Raw genomic sequence first — 23,616 nt, 5'->3', positions numbered from 1 at the left:
GAGGTCAGCAAAACTGTTTTCTTCAGGACTTTTCTTTGTTTAATTTTTGATAGATTTCTTTAAAAGCCAGCACCTTATTAACCCAGTAAGTAGCCTCACCCTAATTCTTCTCATGTCATTTTCTCAGTATTTGGTTAAAGCTCCATGCTACCTTGACCTCCTTCTTTAAGAGGGACTTTATAGGACTGCAAGGCTTATTTCCACTTTAGCACGGAGCTCCATCGTCACCACTCTACCACCAACACATGGATGATTTCACTGTGATTTAATGGCAACAAATCTACCAAAAACTCTTCCTACTCCTTTAACAGGAAGCTGCATAGTGAACGCAGCTGTCACTGCTGCAGCTCACACACAGAATGAAAAATAATGCCTGAGCCGTTCTGCGTTCCTGTTGGGTCCAGTCCTGTCAGTCCGGTACCAGAAGCAGCTCCAGTATCAGTCAGTGGGGTCCTGGCAGTGGGAGCAGTGGCTCATGTCTTCAGAGTAGAGCTCCACCTGGATGGTGATGCTGTGGAAACCAAACTTGGTGTGGAGCAGATCGGTGGCCTCCTGCAGCACCGACTGAGCGTCAGCCCCCTCCTCTGGAAACAGAGTCAGTCTGGTGTCATATACAGGGTTCATACGGGTGCTTGAAAATGCTTGAATTTAAATGTTGTATTTTCAAGGTTTAAAAAGTGCTTGGATTTTGGATAAAGTGCTTGTAAATGCTTGAAATTCTTACTATTTCTCTTGCAATCTGACTATATCCATCTATAGATTATAGATAATCACATGTTCAATGTAAAAATAAGCAGTAGCCTATCTGAAATGAAGACCGTTCCTCCTAAAAGTGCAATACCATCGCTGTTGGTATGGTTAAGTGAAATCTCCCCCTTTAAGTATTGGTCATTTTGTGTCTTTTTTTAAATAATTTTGTTTCTTTTTTGGGTCATTTTGTGTCTTTATTTTAGTAATTTTGTGTCTTTTTTGGTCGTTTTTTGTCTTTTTTTTGGTCATTTTGTATCTTTTTTTATTAATAGTTTAGTACTCCTAAAAGTTCCTGCTCCTCACAGTGTCGCTGAGGAGCAGAATTTAACATTTTTAACAGGATCTGGTTATTCGATTTTGACAGAAATATCACAGTTTTAAGCTTCGTTTTGGTTACTTTTCTAATGAAATCTTTTGTAGTCAATGATCCGTTCAAGGACTGTCAGAAAGATCAAATTTTGATGATAATGCATGTTTTCATTGTATCTTTCTATGATAAATGATATATTTTTGGTAATCTGTTCAAGAAAAGAGTTCAAATGGTGGAGTTCAGAGGGTTAAAAAATAGTATATTCCAAGTAATAGTCCTGACCAAATAATACCACCATTTTCCAAATGGCTTAATAAGAAATACTGCATTAAAAATAAGGCCTCATTTGGACATGTCATATTTGGAGCAACAGCAAATGTTATTGTGCATGTGAGTGAAGTGAGTTTAGGTGTGTATTGTTACCTATGGCCAGGTGGACAGAGACCAGCGCCTGTCCCAGAGTCAGAGCCCAGAGGTGAAGGCTGTGCATCGACTTCACAGCCTTCACAGACAGAAGAACCTCCTTCACTGAGTTAAACTCAATTCCTTTAGGAGCGCCTGGAAAACAACAGGACACAAATAAATACACAACATATCCCATAATAATAATTTAATTCATGTTGCCGCTTCAAAAACAGTGTTTACAGATGGACAAAGCCAAGCAAAAACAGAAGGCAAAAATAATACAAGCACACAAAGACACAAAACGGTGACAAATGCAACATTTTTTAGACCTATCAGGAAAAAATCTACGCCGAAATGCAAATAAATAGGTAGAAGCAATAAAGCCAGTAAAACAGTATAAAAATGACAAAAAAAAAAAGGTGGGGAGGGAGTTGACATCAAATATAAACAGGATGTACGTCTGTGGATTTCTGACTTACATTCAACATGTACAACATACAGTCATGGAAAAAATATATTAGACCACCCTTTTTCTTCAATTTATTGTTCATTTTAAAGCCTGGTAACAACTAAATTTAGATTTGTTTGGGCAACTATAATAATAACAACAAAAATAGCTGATAAGAGTTTGATTTTAGAACTGATATCTAGACATTTAACATGGTTTTCTTCATAACCAAAATCATTATCAAGAAAACCATGGTCGTGTTTTCAGCATTTAGACTGAGTTTGCTACAGCCTCTAAGAAAAAAGAAGTCAGCAGCGACTATCTGAACGCTAGGAGGTTTAACCAATATTATTTTAGCTGGCTCAAACAACTGTAGCTGCTGCCCTGGGCAACAGCGGTGCATTTTTTAGTTTCTGTGCCTGTACTCTTTCCTTCTATTCTAGGTAATACACTGACTGTGGATAAGTACCTCATACAATCCCGCAACAATTCAAACCATCACTTTGATGATTCTTTTCTATTGCATCAAGTTGCTCATTGAGACCAGAGGCCTTTTTCTGTTGTTACTAAATGCTGTAAAAGATTCCTCGGAGGGCAACTTTTCTTTGGAGGGTCATCTTGAGGAAGTTCATTGACGTGAAAAGAGAATTTTAAAATGTCCCAGAAATGTTATTGTGTCCTGCAGGATGTGACCATCTGTGTCCTCCTTGTTCTTTGTTCTGCATAAACTTAAAACAGTCTGTGAGGCCTCGTTACAGTAAGCTGTGTGTCCATACTTAACATTTACACTTAAGTTTCAAATAGAGGAAAAATCCTGTCTTCCTTTAACAAAAGCAATCTCTAAACTCAAGACTGTGTCCAAGTTTCATAATTTAGAATACATAAATTAAAATTTAAAGCATCATTGCAAGGCTTGAGTTGCCTTTCAATCAATATTTTGGATGGTCCACATATTTGTTGTAATTGTACCGACTTCACAACAGTTTTTGGCCTTTTTTTTTTTTGCAGTTTTTGCAGTATTTTTTAATTTAAGACAGGGTTTCTCTCATTCTAATTTAAGATTCCCAACTTCAAAAATCCAAAAGTTAGGACGGTTCTGTAACCTCTAAATTCTTCCCTTATGATAATAGGATTTCTTTCCGTAAATGCAGTTAGAAGCATTTTCTGTAATACCAACAATCCTAAATAACGTCCCGAGATAAGAGTTCAGACTTAGGAAGTCTTTATTTTGAGGTCCCTGTGTCTGTATTTAGCTTTACTCTGTTGCTGGTTTCAGTCCCTGTACTCACTGTGCAGCCTGTGTGTGTAATCTGATATGAGCCCTGCTATCTGCAGACATCTATAGAGATTTAGTGAACCAGGTATGTTTTAAATCCACTCCTGACGGCACAGAACACGACAGCATGTGATGTTGACCTTGTCAGATCAGGTCAGAGTTTGAACAGCTTGTTCACGGCTGCAGGCGGGAAAAACATCTCAGTGTGCTGCTCATAAATAAACCTTCAGCTCAGGAGCCATCGTAAAGGAAAAGTTCAATATTTTACTCAATGTGTATATTTGCTTTCTTCTTGAGTATTAAAAATGACCACCTACCAGCACCTGAAAAAGCTCAGTAATCAAAACATTATAATTTGTTTAATCCATCCAAATCAGTTGAAGTGTACACTATATTAAGAATAATCTCCCTCCTTTATCTTGACAAAGGTAGAAAAAAATCAGTAATTTTACCTCACAGCACATGGCAGTTGTTGGTCTACTGCTGCCTCGATTGGTTAGTTTCTGTGTGTTATTGTGTGACTTTGAAGAATCCAAACTAACTGTTAAAAACACCAAAGTCAACACACAATATAAACAATAACACAAACAAACAAACTGATTGAGGCAGCACTAGACCAGCCACTCCTGTATTGTGCAAGGTTAAATTACTGTTTGTTTTTTTAATCAATGGAGTCTGGTAGCTTTGCTGCCTCAATTGGTTTGTTTGTGTTATTGTGTGATTTTGAGGAATCTGTATGAACAATAACACACAAACTAACTAATCGAAGCAACCGTAGACCAGCAACTCCCATGTTTTTAGAGGTAAAATTACTGTTTTTGTCAAAGGAGTCTTGTCTTTGCTGCCTCGATTGGTTTGTTTGTGTTATTATGTGACTTTGGTGTTTTAAAGAGTTGTTAAGATTCACCAAAGTCAATGCACAATATAAACAATAATATAAACTAATAAGTAGATTGAGGCAGTGGTGGACCAGCATCTCCAGTATTCAGCGAGTTAAAATTACTATTTCTATCAATAGAGTCTGGTGGCTTTGCTGCCTCGATTGGTTTGTTTGCATTATTGTATGACTTCGGTGAATCTGAACTAACAATAACATACACAAACAAACCAATCGAGGTAGCTGTAGACCAACAACTCCTGTTTTCTGCAAGGTTAAATTACTGTTTCTATCAATGGAGTCTGGTGGCTTCGCTGCCTCGATTGGTTTGTTTGTGTTATTGTGTAACTTTGGTGAATCTGAATAAACAAGAACACACAGAAACTAACCAATCGAGGCAGCATTAGACCGACAACTCTCGTATTCTGTGAGGTCAAATTACTGTTTTTATCAATAGAATCTGGTAGCTTTGCTGCCTCGATTGGTTTGTTTGTGTTACGTATGTTGTACCGTGATTTGCGAATATATATATTTATAAAATGACATAGTATCTCGATATATTGATATCAGATAAAATTTCCAGCATTCTTCTTTCCCCATATTATTGCCCTCCAGGTAAAGTACCTTCCATCAGTATCCTGAAAACGTCTCTGAGGATGGTGACGGTGGTGCAGAGGACAAAGACGGAGAACAGGAACGTACAGATGGGATCTGCAACTTTGTACTCGGGCTGAAAGACAGTGAAAGAAAAAAAAAGGTTATGGAGACTTTACAGAGACATCAGATGGTGTGTTCAACAGTCAGCAGCCGTTATGAGCCCCGGGGCAAAAAGAAAAGAGAACATCTTGCATCATGACAGAAATATTTAACCCTGACATGATAAACAAGACATTTGGGATTACCATGATGCTTTCAAAGTGACTGTTTCTGGTATTAGCTATTTTAAGATGACATTAACGGGCCAAACTTCTGTGAAAACCAGAATTATTAAAGTCAAACTGCATCTTAAAGGATCATATTCACCAAACTGACATTTCAGTCTCACCCTAACATGAATGTGATCTATATCTGACCCGAAAGTAGATGATGGTGGCCGCCACCATGACGCCGACGCTCTGCAGCAGGTCTCCGACCACGTGGATGAAGGCGGCGCGGACGCTGGTGTTGCTGTGGCCGCCGAGGAGCGTGTGGGAGTGGCCGTGAGCGACGGGACTCTGGCCGCCCTCGTCTATCTGGTGGTAGCCGCTGCCGTGGGCGTGGAAGGTGGTGGAGTGATGGAGGATGTAGGCCATGCTGCAGAGAGGAGGAAATAGAGGAGGTACTTTAATTATTTCCTCTAAAGATGCAGGTTTGAGCTTTATACAGAAATGTCTCCACTAAGAAAGAGAAATAAAACCAGAGTCAGAAGTTAGTTTGACTTTGAATCTCACTACATCTCCAAAATAATATTATTCTCTATTTCAAAGACATTTCATCTCTATTTTATGGCATATTGCAATTGCTTTTTTAATTAGAAATATTAGTAGAAGGTCTGGGTGTGTTCATGACCTTTAAAAGTTTTGAGAATCAGTTTTTTATTGCAACTAAAATAATTTGTGATTTAAAAAAATATATATTACTGCAGATCTAAGTCTTGTGTTTGCAAATCCAAAAGTTTTGCTTTTGAATGCAAAAGTTCTTTTTGCTGTTTGCTGAATCTAGAGCACGGGACTTAAATTAAAACATGTTTTACGTATGTTTTGACTTTTGACCGTTTTGATTGGAGTGACAGCTTGGCAACTCCCACTGTTAGTAAAAGGAGAGAAAGTTTTGAAGTCCATGAAGAAGACGGAGCTTGTGCTAGAGGCATCAGTCTAAATGACGTTTACATCATCAATTTTTGCTGAAATAATCACCATTGCTGCTTTGTGCATGTCCCATATACACTGAAAACCAAACGCTGTCATGTCTAGATTACCAAAACCATCTGGAGGTGCACACAGCTCAGTGAATTTCACCACTTCTACAGCAATATGCACCCCAAAATCAACAGATTAAGCTGCAATTTAATTGCAATAAACAGATAAAAAATGACACAGAAACAACTACAACATGATGCAGATTCATAAAAAGTCCATCCACAAGACAGACAATCAAACCAATGCTTGTTTTGCGGAAATACTGAGATGGAAATGCAATAAATTAATAAAAAATGTGCCGAAAAGACTACAAAATGATAAAGATGTGTTAAAAGTCTTAAGTAACACTTTATCAGCTCTGTCTGCAGAACGCAAAGCAAACAACTTTTAAAATTCCTGTTTTCTTTAATGGAGTCTGGATCATCAGATTCTCAACACTGATTGGATTTTGCGACACAGCTTCACGCAAATTTCTCCTTTGCCTTGTGTGAAAACATCTTTCAGTGCACGTCCTGTGCACGAGATTCAACTCAACAGCAAGTAAAACTTTTGGACTCAAAAGCAAAACTTTCGGATTTGCAATCAAAAGTTTTTCATCCACAATAATACAGTTTTATTATCAGTTATTGTACTTGCAGTAAAACCCTTTTTCATGGCAGTGTGGTGAGTGTTGCTATGTTTGATTGCATAATAAAGAGCCAGAAGTTTCCCCACAGAGAATCACTCACACTATATTGACGATGACGGCGCAGCCGGAGGTGACTAACATTACGTGGCCATCAATCTCATAGTCGTTGCGTACGATCCTCTCGATGGCTAAATAGACCAGCGCTCCCGTAACGACCCAGATGGAGATGACTGAGATGAACGCCCCGAGGATCTCTGTGGAGAGAGGAGAGAGGAATCTTAATCACTTTATATAGTAAGACAGTTCAGCTCTTCTATCTGAGCAGCGCAGCAGGACGTGAAGTTAAATAAGAGAAATCATCCCTCAGAGGATTCAGAGCTTCAACTAGCTGCTGTCAGAAACACAAGGATACAGATGGAGCTGCTGTTATACAGCAACCAGCTCAGCATCACTTTGTTTTGTCTGGAATTAATGTCAGAACACTCTTCTTTTTACCCAACTTTAACCCTCTGGGGTCTGAGCCTATTTTGGCCGTTTTTGAATACTTTTGATTTTGCCAAAAAAAAAGACACAAAATTACTAAAAAAAAAAAAAAAGACACGAAATGACAAAAAAGACACAAAATGACCAAAAAGACACAAAATGACAGAAAAAAACTAAATTACTTAAAAAAGAACCAAAATTACCAAGAAAAGACACAGAATTACCAAAAATAGACACAAAATTACTAAAAAAGACACAAAATTATTAAAAAAAGACACAAAATTACCAAAAAAGACAAAATTATTAAAAGAAAGACACACAATTATAAAAAAGACACAACATTATTTTAAAAAGACACAAAATTACCAAAAAACCCCACACAAAATAACTAAAAAAAGACAGAAAATGACAAAATAAGATACAAAATTACTAAAAAGACACAAAATTACTTAAAAAAAGACACAAAATGACAGGAAAAAAACTAAATTACTTAAAAAAGAAACAAAATGACCAAAAAAAGACACAAAATTATTTTAAAAAAGACACAAAATTACCCAAAAAGACAAAATTATTAAAAGAAAGACACACAATTATAAAAAAGACACAAAATTATTTTAAAAAGACACAAAATTACAAAAAAAACCCACACAAAATTACTAAAAAAAGACAGAAAATGACAAAAAAGACACAAAATTACAAAAAAAAGACACAAAATGACCAAAAAAAGACACAAAATGACAGTAAAAAAAAACTAAATTACTTAAAAAAGAAACAAAATGACCAAAAAAAGACACAGAATGACCAAAAAAGACACAAAATTATTACCTTCCACACACAACACGGTAAAGTGCCATTCATATAAAACTCACATTAAACTTTCATATCAAGGTGGGGGCCAAAAATATCATCACGAGGGCCACAATTGGCCCGCGGGCCACGAGTTTAAGACCTATGTTCTAACCCATATGCAAGAGGCTGAACAGCTGATGAATGCCATTAAATGAGCTGATAACATTCAAAACAGAAAAGCTTGAAAGTGGAATAGACTGAACCACAGACTGTTGTTCAGTGACTCTTAAACTTATATAGCAACAAAAGAAATGTACTATATTGTTCAACCATCCATCCAGTCATCCATCTCCCTCTCTCCTCTCTCCATCCATCTCTGGTCCTGACCTGATCTGTGCCAACCAAAGTTCATGGTTTTGGTGGGCGGTCTGGAGGAGATCCACAGGGAGAACAGGCTCACCATCATGCTGCCAAAGTCTGTCAGCAGGTGGGCAGCATCAGTCATGATGGCCAGGCTGTGGGCCAGGTAGCCTCCTGCAGGAAACCACCACACAACATCATTACTGGGAGCCTTTCTGACAGAAACACTGGCTCTAAACCTGCTGATAAGGAGAGTGTCCCCAGCTGTGACTACACCCTTTAATTACATCTACCGGAGCCATTTAAAGGTTTATAAAACCTGTAATTTAGTGCAGCTACAAACCGTGCTATGTATTAATAGTTAGATCCTCTTTAATGCCTCGGGTAAAAAGGGTTGTAATATTCTTTTATATCATCATAAACATCTAGGCAATCACCCAGAGAATGGGAGACACTTTTTATACTTTTAGCAATTTAAAAAGTTTTTCTTTTCTTTGTAGTTTCTTTTTGTTGGAGGGAAATGTGCTTCAGCATTGAAGTACTCCATTCATTATATCAGTGTCTGCATAAAAGGAGTTTTTTAATCATTTTGTCCATTCAGATAGCTTCTTATGAACTTTTCAGTGTTTTATGGTACATTTTGAAAACACCAAGAGGGATTAATCCTCTATATAATCACACCAACATCTACCAACACAATATATTAGCCTTGTACAAATTTAAATAGCCCACCCATGCACACATCTTATAATAGTAGATAGTAATAGATATACGTTATGTGAGGACAGATTTTATCATAAAAAGTGTTCTGATTAAATAAATGAGTGGCTTTGGTTCTGGTTTTGAGCCTCTTTTAATTAAAAAATTGCATCACTAAGATTTCCCCAGAAACGATCACGATAAACGATAATATAGTTGAGTTCATCCTTTTCCACTGCAATTTATTTTTAAATTTCAAGAATATTAAATATTTGAATTGAAATGTGGAAAATAGATTTTAAAATATCCTAGATAAATAAAACATAAATAAATAAACTACAATCAAAACTAATCAAATAGACTCTCGGGGTCTGAAAACAGAAAAAAAAAAAATTGGGCAATTCCTACTGTCTATCAAACATTTGCAGTATTACTAAAAAAGCCTAAAAAGTCAGCGTTATAACTGGTTATAACGCACTATAAGAGAGGCGTGGCTGCTTTAAGAGGCAGGGCAGTCTGTGTGCAAAACAAACATGCATATACACAACAATAATTGAGTCCAGAAAAAACTATTGTGTGCATTTTATATATCAAACGATAAGTCGATCTAGTGATTATCGTGAAGGCCGATCTGTATTCTGTGTGTTATTTTACTCCTGAGGTCTGATCTTGTAAACTCTGACCTATGACCTCTCCGATCATGAAGACGAGGCAGACGGCTGAGGCGATGTAGAGTTTCTTCCTGGCCAGCAGCCGGTCCCCGCTCTCCTCACACGCCGTGGCCTTGGCGCCGTGGCAATGGGCGCCGACGGGCCGCTTCAGCTCGATGGCTCCGGCCACGCCGCCGTTCTTGAAGGGGAAGTCGGGATATTGCTCTTTGGAGTCTGGAAACGAGCTGCAGGGACACAGAGAGCTTTGGCTTTATCATCCCTTCTAGTTTTTAAAGCTCCTGGTTTATGGTGACTGATAGTGCTACTATGAAACAAAAAGCTTGTTATTGTGTGACTTTGTTGAATCCAAACTGACTCTTTAAAGGTCACACAATCACACAAAACTGATAAACCAGCTGAGGCAGCGGTAGAGCAGCAGCTCCTGTGTTCTGTAAGGTAAAATTACTGTTTTGTCAAAGGAGTCCTTGGGACTTGAGACCTGGGGGCCGCTGGAGGCAGTATCAAAATGACCAAAAAAGACACAAAATGACAAAAAAAAGACACAAAATGAACAAAAAAGACGCAAACTACAAAAAAAAAGACGCAAAATGACAAAAAAAGACACAAAATGACTAGAAAAAGACACAAAATTACCAAAAAAGACACAAAATTACCAAAAAAGATGCAAATTAATAGAAAAAAAGATGCAAAATGACCAAAAATGACACAAAATTACCAAAAAAGACACAAAATTACCAAAAAAGACACAAAATGACTAGAAAAAGACACAAAATTACCAAAAAGACACAAAATTACCAAAAAAAGACACAAAATTACCAAAAAAGACGCAAATTACTAAAAAAAAAAGACGCAAAATGACTAGAAAAAGACACAAATTACTATAAAAAAGACGCAAAATGACAAAAAAAGACACAAAATAACCAAAAAAGACACAAAATTACCAAAAAAGACACAAAATGACTGAAAAAACACTAAATTACTTAAAAAAAGACACAAAATTACCAAAAAAGACAATTATTTAAAAAAAGACACAAAATTACCAAAAAATTCAATTACAGGGACCTTCCACACACAACACGGTAAAGTGCCATTCATATAAAACTCACATTAAACTTTCATATCAAGGTGGGGGCCACAAAATATCATCACGAGGGCCACAATTGGCCAACAATACAATTAGGATGTATGATGATCAAAAACGATCAAATTGAGGAAAACCCGGAATACTGAATGATGCAAATAATTTGTTGCAAAGATATAAAACATAAAAACTGGCGGGTCACTTTAGACCCATGTTGTGCATCAAAAGGTTAAAATGAGCCTAAACTGACACATCTACAGCAGGAAAATGCAACATAGGCGTTAATGCACTAGTAATATCAATAATAGCAATAAAAAACACTAAAAGGGGAAAATGTTACTGCAAGTGCCAGACTTTTACTTGATGTGATTTTGTTTTGCAGTGTAGTAAATTAACTTTTCAACATGTTTTGTCCAACATGTCTGTAAACACATGGTGAAATAACTCAACAGCACATTGACATTGGTCTGTTTGTTCCCTGCTGCAGCTTCAGTCTCTACAGTATATTTAAGGCATCGAGTGGATTGATTTCCTGGAGTAAATGTTGCTGCTGAGCTCAGTTTTGTTTGGAGGAGCTACACTTAGTGGAAACAGATCTCCTCCTGACAAAGTGGGTTACAATCAATGTTCACTAAAGCAGACGGATGGCGGGACGGCTCATCAAGTCAAGAAGAAACCGCTGGGATCGATTAACGCTGACAGAGAGGTGAGCATGAAAACAAACTCTTCTTCCTCCAGTTCAAGTTTCAACAACACAAACCTGAAAGTTACTGTCAGCCCTCCTTTGTTCTAGTGTATTTTATGGTTTTTATTGTTGTTATGCATCTCTAGTTAGGAATGTCAGCATTTTCCATTTAGTGGTAAACACAAATAAAAGTTGGGTTTTTGGTTATAAATCAAAGTAATGGACACATTCAGAGGCACACCAAAGATGTTGCGATTCATTTTGAGGGGCGCTTGAATTTACGATTTATTGTATTATGAGATCACATGAGAATTTCACATTTGATTCTAATAAAAAAGCATTTCTCAGTGTCAGTTATTCATCTAAAATGACCAGTTGTTAAATGTAACTACACACATTTACTCCAGTATTCTACTTAAGTACAAATTTTAGGTACTTTTCTACTAAGGGAAATATTTTGCATTTTTTTACTTATTTTTTTGTGCTTTTATTGTGTTATCTATTAATTGTGTTTATCTTTTTGTGCAGCACTTTGGAAACCTTGTGTTTGCTAAAATTGTGCTATATAAATAAAGTGGATTGGAGTGGATATTATTTATATTTTACTTTTCACTCTACTACATTTAGCTGACAGTTTAAGTTACTTTTCAGGTCAAGATTTAACATGAAAAATATGATTAATTAAAACACTTTTTTATCAATTAAAACAGCATTATAGGTAGTTAAAATTACTTCTAATATGCTGCTTACATAAATGCATCACTTATAATAGTAATCTAATAATATACACGGTCGCCAATAAAGTTGGAATCAAATATTTTTTACCTCTTTCCATGAATTGATTGTGACAATGTGATTTATTCTTGACAGATAAAGTGTATATCTTAAAACGTTATTAATCAATCTCATCCAAACATAAGAAAATGAAACCACAGTCAACAGACGATTGTGACTGAAAACAAAATTATTCCAACTTTATGGGCGACGTGTATTTGGAATATATTTAACAATCTGAGTGGCTCCATTCTGCATAATTAGTACTTTTGCTTTTAATACTTTAAGTACATTTTGATGCTGATACTTTTGTACTTTTACTTCAGTAAGTTTTAAATGCAGGACTTTTATTTGTAGTGGAGTAATTTCACAGTGTGGTATTAGTACTTTTACTGCAGTAAGAGATGTCTTCCACCACTGCTGCTGATAATACTAAAACTGGTACTATTACTACTGATTATATTCATGTTGAAGTCTACAGTTATTGTCTTATTGGTTGATTTTTCTGTCAAGCTTCACATCACATTATTACAGGATGTTTTCATTACAGTGAGATCTGTGTGTATATATATATATATATATATGTGTATATATATATATATATATATGTATATATATATATATATCGATATATATGTATATATGTACAGTACATGTTGTCAGAGGTGAAGTATATATATATATATATATATATATATATACTTCACCTCTGACAACATGTACTGTACATCGAGCTGGATTCAAAACATGACAACAAAACAAAACACTGACTTGTCCATTTTTCCTCACACACAGACACAGATAAACACACACACACACACACACCCAGATGAATATACACACACCCAGGTTGCTGTTGTTGCCGTGTGCAGTGAGGGGGGAGCTGCGGTGATCTGTCTAATGAGCCGGAAAAAAACTAATTTGGGCTCACTTGAGATAACCACACACACACACACACACACACACACACACACACACACACACACACAGAGTTTAATTCACACACCTCACATGGGAGATTGCCAGCCAGTGTTTCATGATTAGTCTTTATCACACACACACACACACACACACACACACGTCAAAGGAGATGTCCAGAATGAAAAGAATCAGCCGAGTGGAAAACAGATTCTGTTCAATTATGCCACTGGGACATAAGAGCATACACACACACACACACTGCATTCATACAACACAATTACACTTGAAACACTCAAGTGATCTGAAGCCTTAAAGCAACGTTAAACATGTTCTTATGTTTTCATTTCTGTTTGTTTGTTTGTCAGCAGGATTCTGGACAATTTCAGAACCCATCAACTATTAGTTTGACAATGATTTAGCCTCTGGGGCAACAGACAATAACTCTGGGCTCTGGTGTAGCCAGCAGATATCAGGATAATGGATATCTGGGCCAAGAGTTCCTTTTCTGTGTGTCAGTCATTGTCTGCAGTCTGATTATAAACTTGGGACACAAGAATGAAGAGTTCAGGGACGTCGTCTACGACTGGATTGATTCACAAGTAGTCACTCTAGCTGTTTTAGTCAGCTAAGCTTATTGAAAGCTAGAAACGATCAAGCGAGATTGCATATTGGCAAATGCATTCCACCTCTTTTGCTCTCCAGATGTTGTATTTACCTGCAATCAAACAAAGCCTGCTCACATGTGATTGGTCAATACTAATCAGGCTACAAACGGGATAAAATTGCCTTGAAAGGAGGACTTTGTATTGAATACGTAACTGAACCGGGAGCCAGTGGAGCTGTTGGAGGACAGGGTGATGTGGTGGATAGAGGCAGTTCTTGTTATGATGCTGAATTCTGGACCAGTTGAAGTTTATGGAGTGATTTGTGAGGGAGGCCAAAGAGGAGAGAGTTGCAGTAATCCAGACGGGAAGTGACGAGGCTGTGGACGTAAGGGAGGGGCGAAGGCGATTGATGTTTCGTAGATGGAAGTAGGCAGACCGGGTAATGTTATTGATATGGGATTGGAAGGATAGATTACTGTCAAGGAAGACACCCAGACTCTTAACCTGGGGGGAGGGTGGAACGGAGGAGTTGTCAATATTGAGGGAAAAGCTGTCGGTTTTGGATAAAGTGGATTTGGTGCCAATGAGGAGAAACTCTGTTTTGTTACTGTTTAATTTAAGGAAGTTTAAGGTGAACCAGGTTTTTATTTTGGAGATGCAATCAGTGAGGGAGGTGGGCGGGAGAGAGGATGAGGGTTTAGTGGAGAGGTAGAGCTGGGTGTCATATCTGCATATCGGGTCTCAGGTTTACACACTCGAACTTCCACATATACAGATATGCATACATCACGTCTGTTCATGTTGTGAAAGTGTATTATGCTTATGTTGCTGAGGTTTTTTTCATTGTTTTTTCCTCCTTTCCTCTCCTCACATGTGCTGTATTTATCTCTCTTCTCTCCCTGTCTTCCTATCCTGTTCACCTCTGTCTTATTGTTTGTGTGTGTTGTACACGTTTGGACGGGATGATGGCTAATTTCGTTGTAATGGTACTTGTTACTCTGAACAATGACAACAAAGGTATTTCTGATTCTGATTCTGAAATTTGCGGAGGATATTGCCAAGAGGAAGGAGATAGATTACATGAATTTTGTCACTTCTGGCTCCAAAAATCCAAGTTGGTGACAGCCAAGATGCCAAATTCAAAGCTTTGAAGAACCACAAATTCATGTCCAAATGAGTTTTTTGTGACTGGACCACAAATTTTCTGCAAAAAGTATGTGTTGGGAAGGCTTGTAATTCACGTTCGATAAAGGCGTCTGGTATGAATGTCATACCTATCTCTCTAATATCTAGTAATCAGGATTTCTGCTTCGAGTTCATTATCTCTTGTTTAAATACAACCAACTGCTGAACAAACCACTTCGATGAGGCAATAAAGAGCTTTATGGTTATTGTTATTGTCTCATGACTCATATTTAATCTCAGATGTCTCAACAAAGTGATAAGTGGTTTAAACATTTCTGCAGCGATCATCCCGTTCCATCAAGTTTGTATTAAAAGCTGCGTTACAGAAGAACAACACAGAGAACATGTTGATGTGTTAGTAACACGCTGCAGGGCAGGTGTACTGTGTTGACACTCAGTGTCAGCAGAGCAGCAACCTGAGGGGATATTCACTCATCTGTGAAATGATACGACACAAAGAGTTGTCTACTGAAACAATAATCATCGTGCATTTAATTACAGCTGCAGCCTGCTGCATCAGAGCAACGTGCAGAGTTTTATGTGACATAACAACGCTGCAGGGAGGAGGAGGAACGCTGAAGAGCAGGAATTAATAATGTTTTGTCTTCTGATGGGATAAATGTTGGTCCAAGTGATGATGACAACAATAATCATCTTATTATTATTACTGCTGTTATTTTAGCTCTGATTTGACGGATATCCTGTCAATGTCAATGTTCTTGTCATGAACTTATCTTAAAGCAATAGTTAGATGAGCAGATTATTACCACTCTCATATTCAAATGGTTAACATGAGAGTACAGCCAGTAGCTGATTAGCTTAGCTTAGCATGAACACAGCAAACATAGGTTAAATGTTAGCCTGGCTCTGTTCAGTAGTAACAAAACCCACTTACCAGCTTCTTTGAGGCTTGTATAATACCATATTTAATATGATTTGTTTCAGTGAAAACAAAGTCTAAAAAATATCAATTTATGTTTTCCAGGTTGTCATGAGCAGTTATCTCTTGGCATGGCAGCAATCCACTGGTTTATAGCCTCAAGTTCTGCATTTTGGCTGTCATTATCTTGGATTTTGTTCGAGCAGGAAGTGACCATATTTGGACAAGAGGGTGGGTCTGTCTGAGAACCAGAGGACACAATGAACGCCCAACTATCCCAGTAACTTGACTGCTCACCTGTGTCCTGGCTAGCAAAGTTAGCTTCCATAGTTCAAGGTAAAAACTAAACAAGTTTACTATTTTAATCAACACATTGCCATTGATATGCATTGTTGCACCTCTATTCTTATTGACAGGTCGCCTTTGTAGCAACTAGTCAATCATAAGGCAGCCACGGCCTTAAGCATAGCCTGCTGTATTGTCTATTTTACTCTAAATGTGCTCATAAATGAACAACATGCTGTGGAAATAAGAAGACAAGAATAAAAAGACAAGGAGAAATGCAACTACACATATTCAGTGAGCTGCATAAACAAAAAGTGATTTTCATTGGACTATAAAGGCGCTAAAGAGCAGCAGTGGCCGAGCGAGCTAGACAGTGAATGAAGAGAGGGAACAGCTTCAGTGAAAGCTGTAAATCAGAGGAATTAAACGTTATTTTCTGATCGCCAGTATCAGAATGAAGAAGTGACGGTATTTGATGAATGGGCTGCACACTGTTGTTGGCTGGGGAGGTTACACTAACTGTGTGGGGTCAAAAGGCTCTTTGCTGACACCCAAAAATGCCCCAAACACTAAATTGTAAGTGGAAAAGAGAAAATGACACCAACACAAACTTCTAGTGGCTATAATTGATTGAGAGGAAATGTTTTTTTTTAAGTTTATACATGTTTTTTGAAAAATCCTGCACATTACACATTGAAAATATGCCTATATTAAGTGTATTACGGTACAAGTTATGAGCTATAGGACACCAGGCTGTGACCAGAGTCCATCCAAGGCCTGACTGGTCTCACTGGTTCATCATCAGGGACTTTTTCTGGAAGCTGCAGCAGCAGTGACACATCCAGCATCTCCTGCCAGACTCACATTAACCCTCAGCCAATTATGCTGCCTTCAAGTGCTGCCAGAAATGTCGGAATAACCAGAGAGCAAATGACCCAACAAATGAGCTTTGATAAATACAGCTGGGGAGCATCATGAAGACACTCTAATGATTTAATAAGGAAGGTTATGAATGGGAATTTGTTGATTTTCTGTGCATAATAATGGCAGCCCTTTAGTTTTAGTTTAGTCATCGCTTTTTTTGTAATTGTGGTTTTCTGTTTAATAAATCAGTAATCTATCATGAAAGTGGCAGCTTTGTTTTACTCAACATTATTTGCAATTTGTAGCTTTTGTAGTCCTAAAAAATGCTAAAACATCTAATATTCAAGCCTAGAATTGGAGAGGTAAGGGACGCTGGAAACACTTTACAATAACCATCATTTATAAATGGTAAACAGATAGTTTATTAATGTTTAATCATCATTTATAAACCGTATATAGGCCATTTACAATGGTAGACATCATTTTTTTTCTATGTTTAACAAACTACATAATTTATAAATGGCAAATTGATGGTATATTAATGTAAGTTTATAGTTACTTTACCATTAACAAACAATTAAATTATAATTAATAGTTTATCAATAGTTTTATTTGCACTCATTATAACATTTTAACACCATATTAAGTATGTTAATGATTTTGAAATTATTCATATACCTTTAAGAAATTGGTTGAAAACATTTAACGATTAAATATGTATAGCACTTTGTAAATGGTTAATAATTGGTTTATAAACCATCTATAAACATTATTTACATGGTTATTGTAAAGTGTTACCGGGACGCTTTTGTTTGTGTGAGACCAAAACATTTATTTTTGTCTATTCATGAAATCCTCATAAAATATGTCAAATAGAATAAAATAAAAACCACAAAAAAACCCACATCAAGACACTAAAATCTTCCCTCTCTGAGTCCTTCTAGCTGTTTGTTGCCCCCCTTTACAAAGGGCTTATGAGCTGTAACTAATGGATTTATTGATGGTTAATAAAACACTCACAAAGTCATTATACATCAGTAATAAGCCATTCATAAGAAGTTTATTCTTCTGCACCGTGGCTCTCGGATTTGTCTTTGTTAGTTGTGAATCCATTAGTCGATTAACCAATCAATTAATCAATCTACAAACTTTTACTGATTTAAGTAAGGGGGTTATTATTATCAGACGAGGCCAAAAACTGTCTGAATAAACACTGAATATCTTTAGGTTTTGTTGATTGTTGGTTGGACAAAACAAGACATTTGAAGAAGTCACTTTGGTCTCAGCTCTTGTGATGGCAACCTTTTTATTTCTTTTATGATAAATAGCTTAATCAAGACAATAATCAGCATATAAAGCAGTTATGAAGAATAACTGGCACTTTTTTCTGGTCTTTTTACCCCTTTAGATCATTAAGAAGACCACTGCAGAACATCTGGAGTGATTTATTCACGTTTGGATTAACAATATGTATTTACATTTATACCTATGATGTACAAACATTTGCTAAAGACTTGACATTAAAAAAACTCTTGAAACTTCTTTCCAAATTACGTTATTTATTATGTAACTATGGCTGCAGCTAATTATTATTGTCAGTTAATCTGCAATTAATCAATTAATTCATATTTTTCTGTAAAAATTGAGTAATAGCTATTCAAATTTTACCAGAGGAACAAATCCTCACAGTTATGAAGCTAAATTTTTGCTAGTAAAATGACTGAAACAATTCATATTTGATATAAAATATTTTGTTGTTGCAAATGAATTGTCTATGAGTTGACAATTTGATTAATCAACTAATTTTTTTTTAACCGTTCACTCAGAATGATAAAACCTAAAATACTTTGCCTCAATCTAAGTTGTTCTTATAAATGGCTCATTACTAATCAATAAAGCATTAATTAATGACGTAATGGCCATTATAAAAGCTACATATCACCCTTTATAAAGAATGCCTTATCCATAAAACTGTATATATATCATACAGTTTATTCTCTTCTATATTTTGGGGCCTAAATGTGAACAAGGTGTGATGTCACTTCCTTATAAACCACTTTGCTGCCAGCTGGGAGAAAAAAATGCTGAAGATGACACAGTAAACACACACACACACACACACACACACGCTGCAAATGGTGCATGAAATCCCAAATGTGATGCCATATGCACTTCTCTCTCTCTCCCTCTGTCTCGCGCACACGCAGAAACACGCACGCAGTAATAAACACACACTGTTTCCACCTCGTTTCTCTCTGAACCTCATAATCATTTCTTTAATTCCTTAATTCTTTAATTTTTATCCTGATGATCGGGATTTTTCCCCCAGAGGCCTTAATGTCTGCAGCAGCAACAACCTGATAATAACGTTTTCATCACATTTTTATCTTTTGAAGCGAAACATTTCCGTCAGAGCATCATTTTGTCACGTTTTTGACTCTAAAAAGTGAGAAACAGCTGATATAAAGAGAGTTCTTCAGATGGATCTATCAGTTTTTGATCAGATGGATGATCGCGGACGCATCAGGAGGCCTACTGATGACGCGATAAAATATGAAGCAATTAGCAATTATTTCCCTCAGTTAGATTTTATTTTTCTCTTTCATTCAGGCCGATATTTGCAGCCGTAAATTCAGCGTTCAGCAAGTTGTTCCTGCAGCAGCTCAACAGATAAAACTGATGAGGATCTGTTGCAGAATGTTTGCAATATCTTTATGCAGAAAAGAAAAAAAATTAATTGCTTTTTTTTTTGCAATATTTTGTGGCGGAAAACCTGCAAACATTCCTAACTGTATTTATTTGATTTTTTCCCCCCAATTTCATATTATTTTATTATAAAACAGAATTGTGTTTTTTAAATATATGTTATAAATAATTCTCAAAAATTCACACGCATCATTTAGTAAGCTATATAGGCTTATAGTATTATTATTATTATTATTATTATTATTATTATTACTATTATTAACCGTTAAGATTTATATCTATCACATAAATCAAACCTTTTTTAACGTTTTTTACAAGTTAAAAATGTGACAGTTGCTGGGCTTACATAAACAAAGTTATAATCATTTAAAATATATAAATGTTATGGTATTATAGCGAATAAATGTATTTTATTTGATTATTATTTATTTATTTTAAAATCAATTCCTTATTTCCTAATGTGTTAATACAAATACATTACAGATAATAAACCGCTCAGAATTTATTTATGGTGCCTTCACGTACAGGTTAAAAAAAACACACCTACATGTATTTTTGCGTAATTAATCTAGTCTCTGCGCTCCCCTGTGTGTCTCCGTGCCCATGCAGACTGGACGTGCAGGGCGCTGGGCTTCTTGCCTCCCTAATGACAGATGATGAGTTTTTAGCATTGCTCAGTGAACTGGCCCCGGGGCCATTTGTCACAGGCTGTCCAGAAACAAGCCAAGCATGGAAATGAATTTGTTCATTCACATAAAACAGCCCGCAAGAGCGGCAGCCTGCTTATCATGCACCACGGTAACAACTGCTCCCACCGTACAGTACGTTACACACAAAACACGTTACACCGGGCTGACAGCCTCACTGCAGAATATACACTTTTCATTTTACGCGCAAAAATCACTTTAATTGACATGATTAAATAGTTTCTACTTGTGTGTTTTTTAAATTGCATGCCATATGTAACTTATCTGGGTATATTTGCACATGCAGCATTATTTTCCATGCAGCTAAAATCAAATAAAACCCACCTTTGTAGTTTTAAAGAATACATTTTCGCACTCTTCTCGTGTATCAGTTGAGATTTCTCCGAATTTGCAGCGTTATTATCCATTTATGCAGCCTGCAGCCTGCAGTCAGTCAGTCAGTCGGTGTCCCAAAAAAAGAAGTAGTACAGGAGATTTTTTTTTTTGGAGGATGCTGCAGGAGTTGCCGGTAAGAATCGACAGGTCCGGCTCCCTGATCTTCACTCGACGCGGGGGAAAGTGGGCAGCCGAGGGGACCACATTTTTTCTGTGAGACTTCAGAACAATCGGATAAATTCCTTCATTGCGGCTGCTGAGAGGACAGGAGGAGGAAACCACATGCGGAGTTTTCTGAGGGAGGTTTTTAATTAGGCTGTGGAGTTGGAGCCTCGAACATGGATCTGCAGCAGCAGCACACAGCGCTCTGAACACTGCAGCTGCTGGATGTGTTCAGGACTCACTGCTACACTCAAGCTTCACATGCAGGACCTCCGGTTGGTGAAGCATAATGGGACGAGCATCAGTGTGAACGAAAATCAATTCATTCACAGAAAGAACAATTTGTGTTTTACTCACATGAATACAGCAAGCAAGAATTTAAATAATGTGGTAAAATACCACTACTGTAAATAAACATTTTTTTTATTTTTTGGGAGATTTGGACACTTTTTCTGCGCACATTTTACGCACAAATTTAAATGCAACTCCAGTCAGATTTTTAAATATGTGTTGTGGATATTGATTTTTATATGGAGCTTTCTTAGCCTTCATGCAACTGTACTTTATTGTCAATTCTGCTTAATATACAGTGGCGTGAAAGCACATTTTTGCCATGCTGAAAAGAGCAAAATTATAATAATAATAAAATGCATGATATTCATTGAACATCTATGCACCTAAAGGTATTTTTAAACACATTTGCAGTCTAAAAAATGACTCTTAAACTACAACAATCACGAACTGAATTAAAGCTTTTCAGTGTTATTGTTTATGTAGCTACGTTAAAAAACAGAAGATATAAATGGGCCGAAACAGATTTACGACAATATAAAAAATAATCACACTTTTGCAGCAGGCAAATATAAAACACGACTCAGCCAAAACGATCCATGTTTAATATAAAATAAGCCCATAACGTCTTAAAATATAATGCACATAAATATAAGTGATGTTACAGATTTATGTATTTGTGTCAGTAAGAATGACTCAAAATACAGCTTTTTTATATGAATATAAAATCATAAGAAACCTTTTATTCCTTCAATAGGCCCCTCACTGTATTTTGAATTATGGCTTTTACTGGACAAAGATCAGGATGTAAACAAGTCCCCAGTTGATGGTTGAATGAAATTTATAACATGAGAGGTTAGTCTGGATTTCTGTCATCATTCATGATTGTCGCGCCAGTGGTGCGTTCAGGGTCCCATGGGACAAGCGTAAATTTGGCCCTCAATCAGCTTTCATGGTTTATTGTGTTGTTCTTTGATAAGTAAAGATATTTATTTGTCAGCAACGATTTTACAACCTCATGTATAAAAGCATTGCTCACTTATGCTTATTAATGGAATTACAAACTTGATTTCCATGTGCTTACTTGTGTTGGGATAGACATTTTTAGGCTCTTTGCTAAATTACCCTATAATTTGAGTCTATTAACTACATATCTATTTGTGATGTAGCATCTACATAGCTATTATGTTATAAACAGATCCAATAAAGTATAATATATTAGCTGAAATAAGTTTCTGTCGAATGGCCTCTATTCTATTCAGTGTCAGTGTTATCAAACTTGACAAAATAAATTAGTGGTTCCCAAATATCCCATACTTGTTGTGGCTAAAAGTAGTGAATTGAATGTATAATAATCAAATCAAAATTACTTTATTTATCCCTGAGGGGAAATTCAGTTAGTATGTTAGCTCTTGAAGACATTAGACATATTATATGTATGTATATGTGTATAATATTATATTATATAATATTATGTAACACTATTTTTTGTCTTGGTCACAATCGCCCATCATTATTGTACCTCTTTTATTGTATTTGTTGTTGGTTTTTTTGTCCTATATTATATATATATATAATATATTATTCACTTCAAATTTTCCCTTTGCTTTTAACAAATAATTTTCCTCAGTGTGTAATAAAGTTTTCCCTTAAATTGTAGAAATGTATTTTATTCCATTTTTGTTTATTTATAGACATACAGTAGACTAAGGACGAGTGACGGTTTAAGGCTCAGTGCACATTTTCCCGATTACCGTAAATACAGCATCCGTTTACGCCCCCTGACGTCATGACGCACTCAGTGTTTGGTTTCCGCGCCGCGCTGAACCGACATGGAAACAACAAGCAGCCACGGTGCCGTTAAACCGGAGGAACAGCCGACAGATGAAGGCCTGGAGGCGGACCGGTCCATGTCGAGGTCAGACAGGTACACGTCAAATAAAGCGTCAACGTCTGCGGAGCGTTTTGGGACACTGTAGCAGAGCAACGGAGCGATAACGGCTGACGTTAGCTAGCTGCTAGCTAACCGCCGCTAGCTGCCGAGTCGGTCCCACGCGTTGTGTTCGCGAGGCTGCAGCGAACAAAAGACAAACAGTGGAGGGAAATTAGAATAACAATGAAACAACAGTGGGAAAATGTGTCTTAATCATGCATTTTAGACGTTGTTTGTAGTGTTGTATCAAGCTGCAGCTGTGTTAACGCTAGCTGGCTTCACAGAGGCTTATAACGGGCTGTTCTTGTTGTGGCCACGCCAGACTTTGCTGTAAATATCACAAATTCTGCACATAATGTTCCTAGGGAGCGTTTATAACATTACATTACATTCACGACATGTAACATTATTTTCACGACATTTCAGTATGGCCTGATGTGTTTGGCACGACTTGTCGCGAACTAACGTTACTTCCAATCTGCTTATCACAATAATATATTGAATAATAACAAGCGAAACCTCTTTAGATAGATAGATAGATAGATAGATAGATAGATAGATATACTTT

The 23,616-nt window shown here is 36.7% G+C and overlaps 2 protein-coding genes across 3 annotated transcripts in view; one reads left to right on the top strand and one right to left on the bottom strand.

The window, feature by feature from the left end:
* Positions 1–172: 172 nt before the first annotated feature.
* On the bottom strand, positions 173–22,981 carry slc30a2 (solute carrier family 30 member 2). The gene is made up of 8 exons (XM_059355995.1): positions 22,870–22,981; positions 9,607–9,818; positions 8,252–8,398; positions 6,693–6,846; positions 5,140–5,359; positions 4,691–4,796; positions 1,484–1,618; positions 173–584 (listed from the first exon to the last, which is right to left on the bottom strand). Exons 1-8 carry the CDS (start codon positions 22,881–22,883, stop codon positions 439–441), a joined length of 1,134 nt encoding a protein of 377 aa, XP_059211978.1. The 5' UTR covers positions 22,884–22,981; the 3' UTR covers positions 173–438.
* The window catches only part of si:ch211-243j20.2 (uridine-cytidine kinase-like 1), a 33,542-nt gene continuing 32,850 nt past the window's right edge, over positions 22,925–23,616 (top strand). For both annotated transcript variants that reach the window (XM_059355993.1, XM_059355994.1), the window contains exon 1: positions 22,925–23,042. In XM_059355993.1, the coding sequence (XP_059211976.1) occupies positions 22,948–23,042 (95 nt within the window). In that variant the 5' untranslated portion in view covers positions 22,925–22,947. The remainder of the gene's footprint in view (positions 23,043–23,616) is intronic.

The sequence above is a fragment of the Centropristis striata genome, chromosome 18 (assembly GCF_030273125.1).
Source record: "Centropristis striata isolate RG_2023a ecotype Rhode Island chromosome 18, C.striata_1.0, whole genome shotgun sequence".
NCBI lineage: Eukaryota > Metazoa > Chordata > Actinopteri > Perciformes > Serranidae > Centropristis > Centropristis striata.
This window is presented reverse-complemented; position numbering and strand designations above follow the sequence as displayed.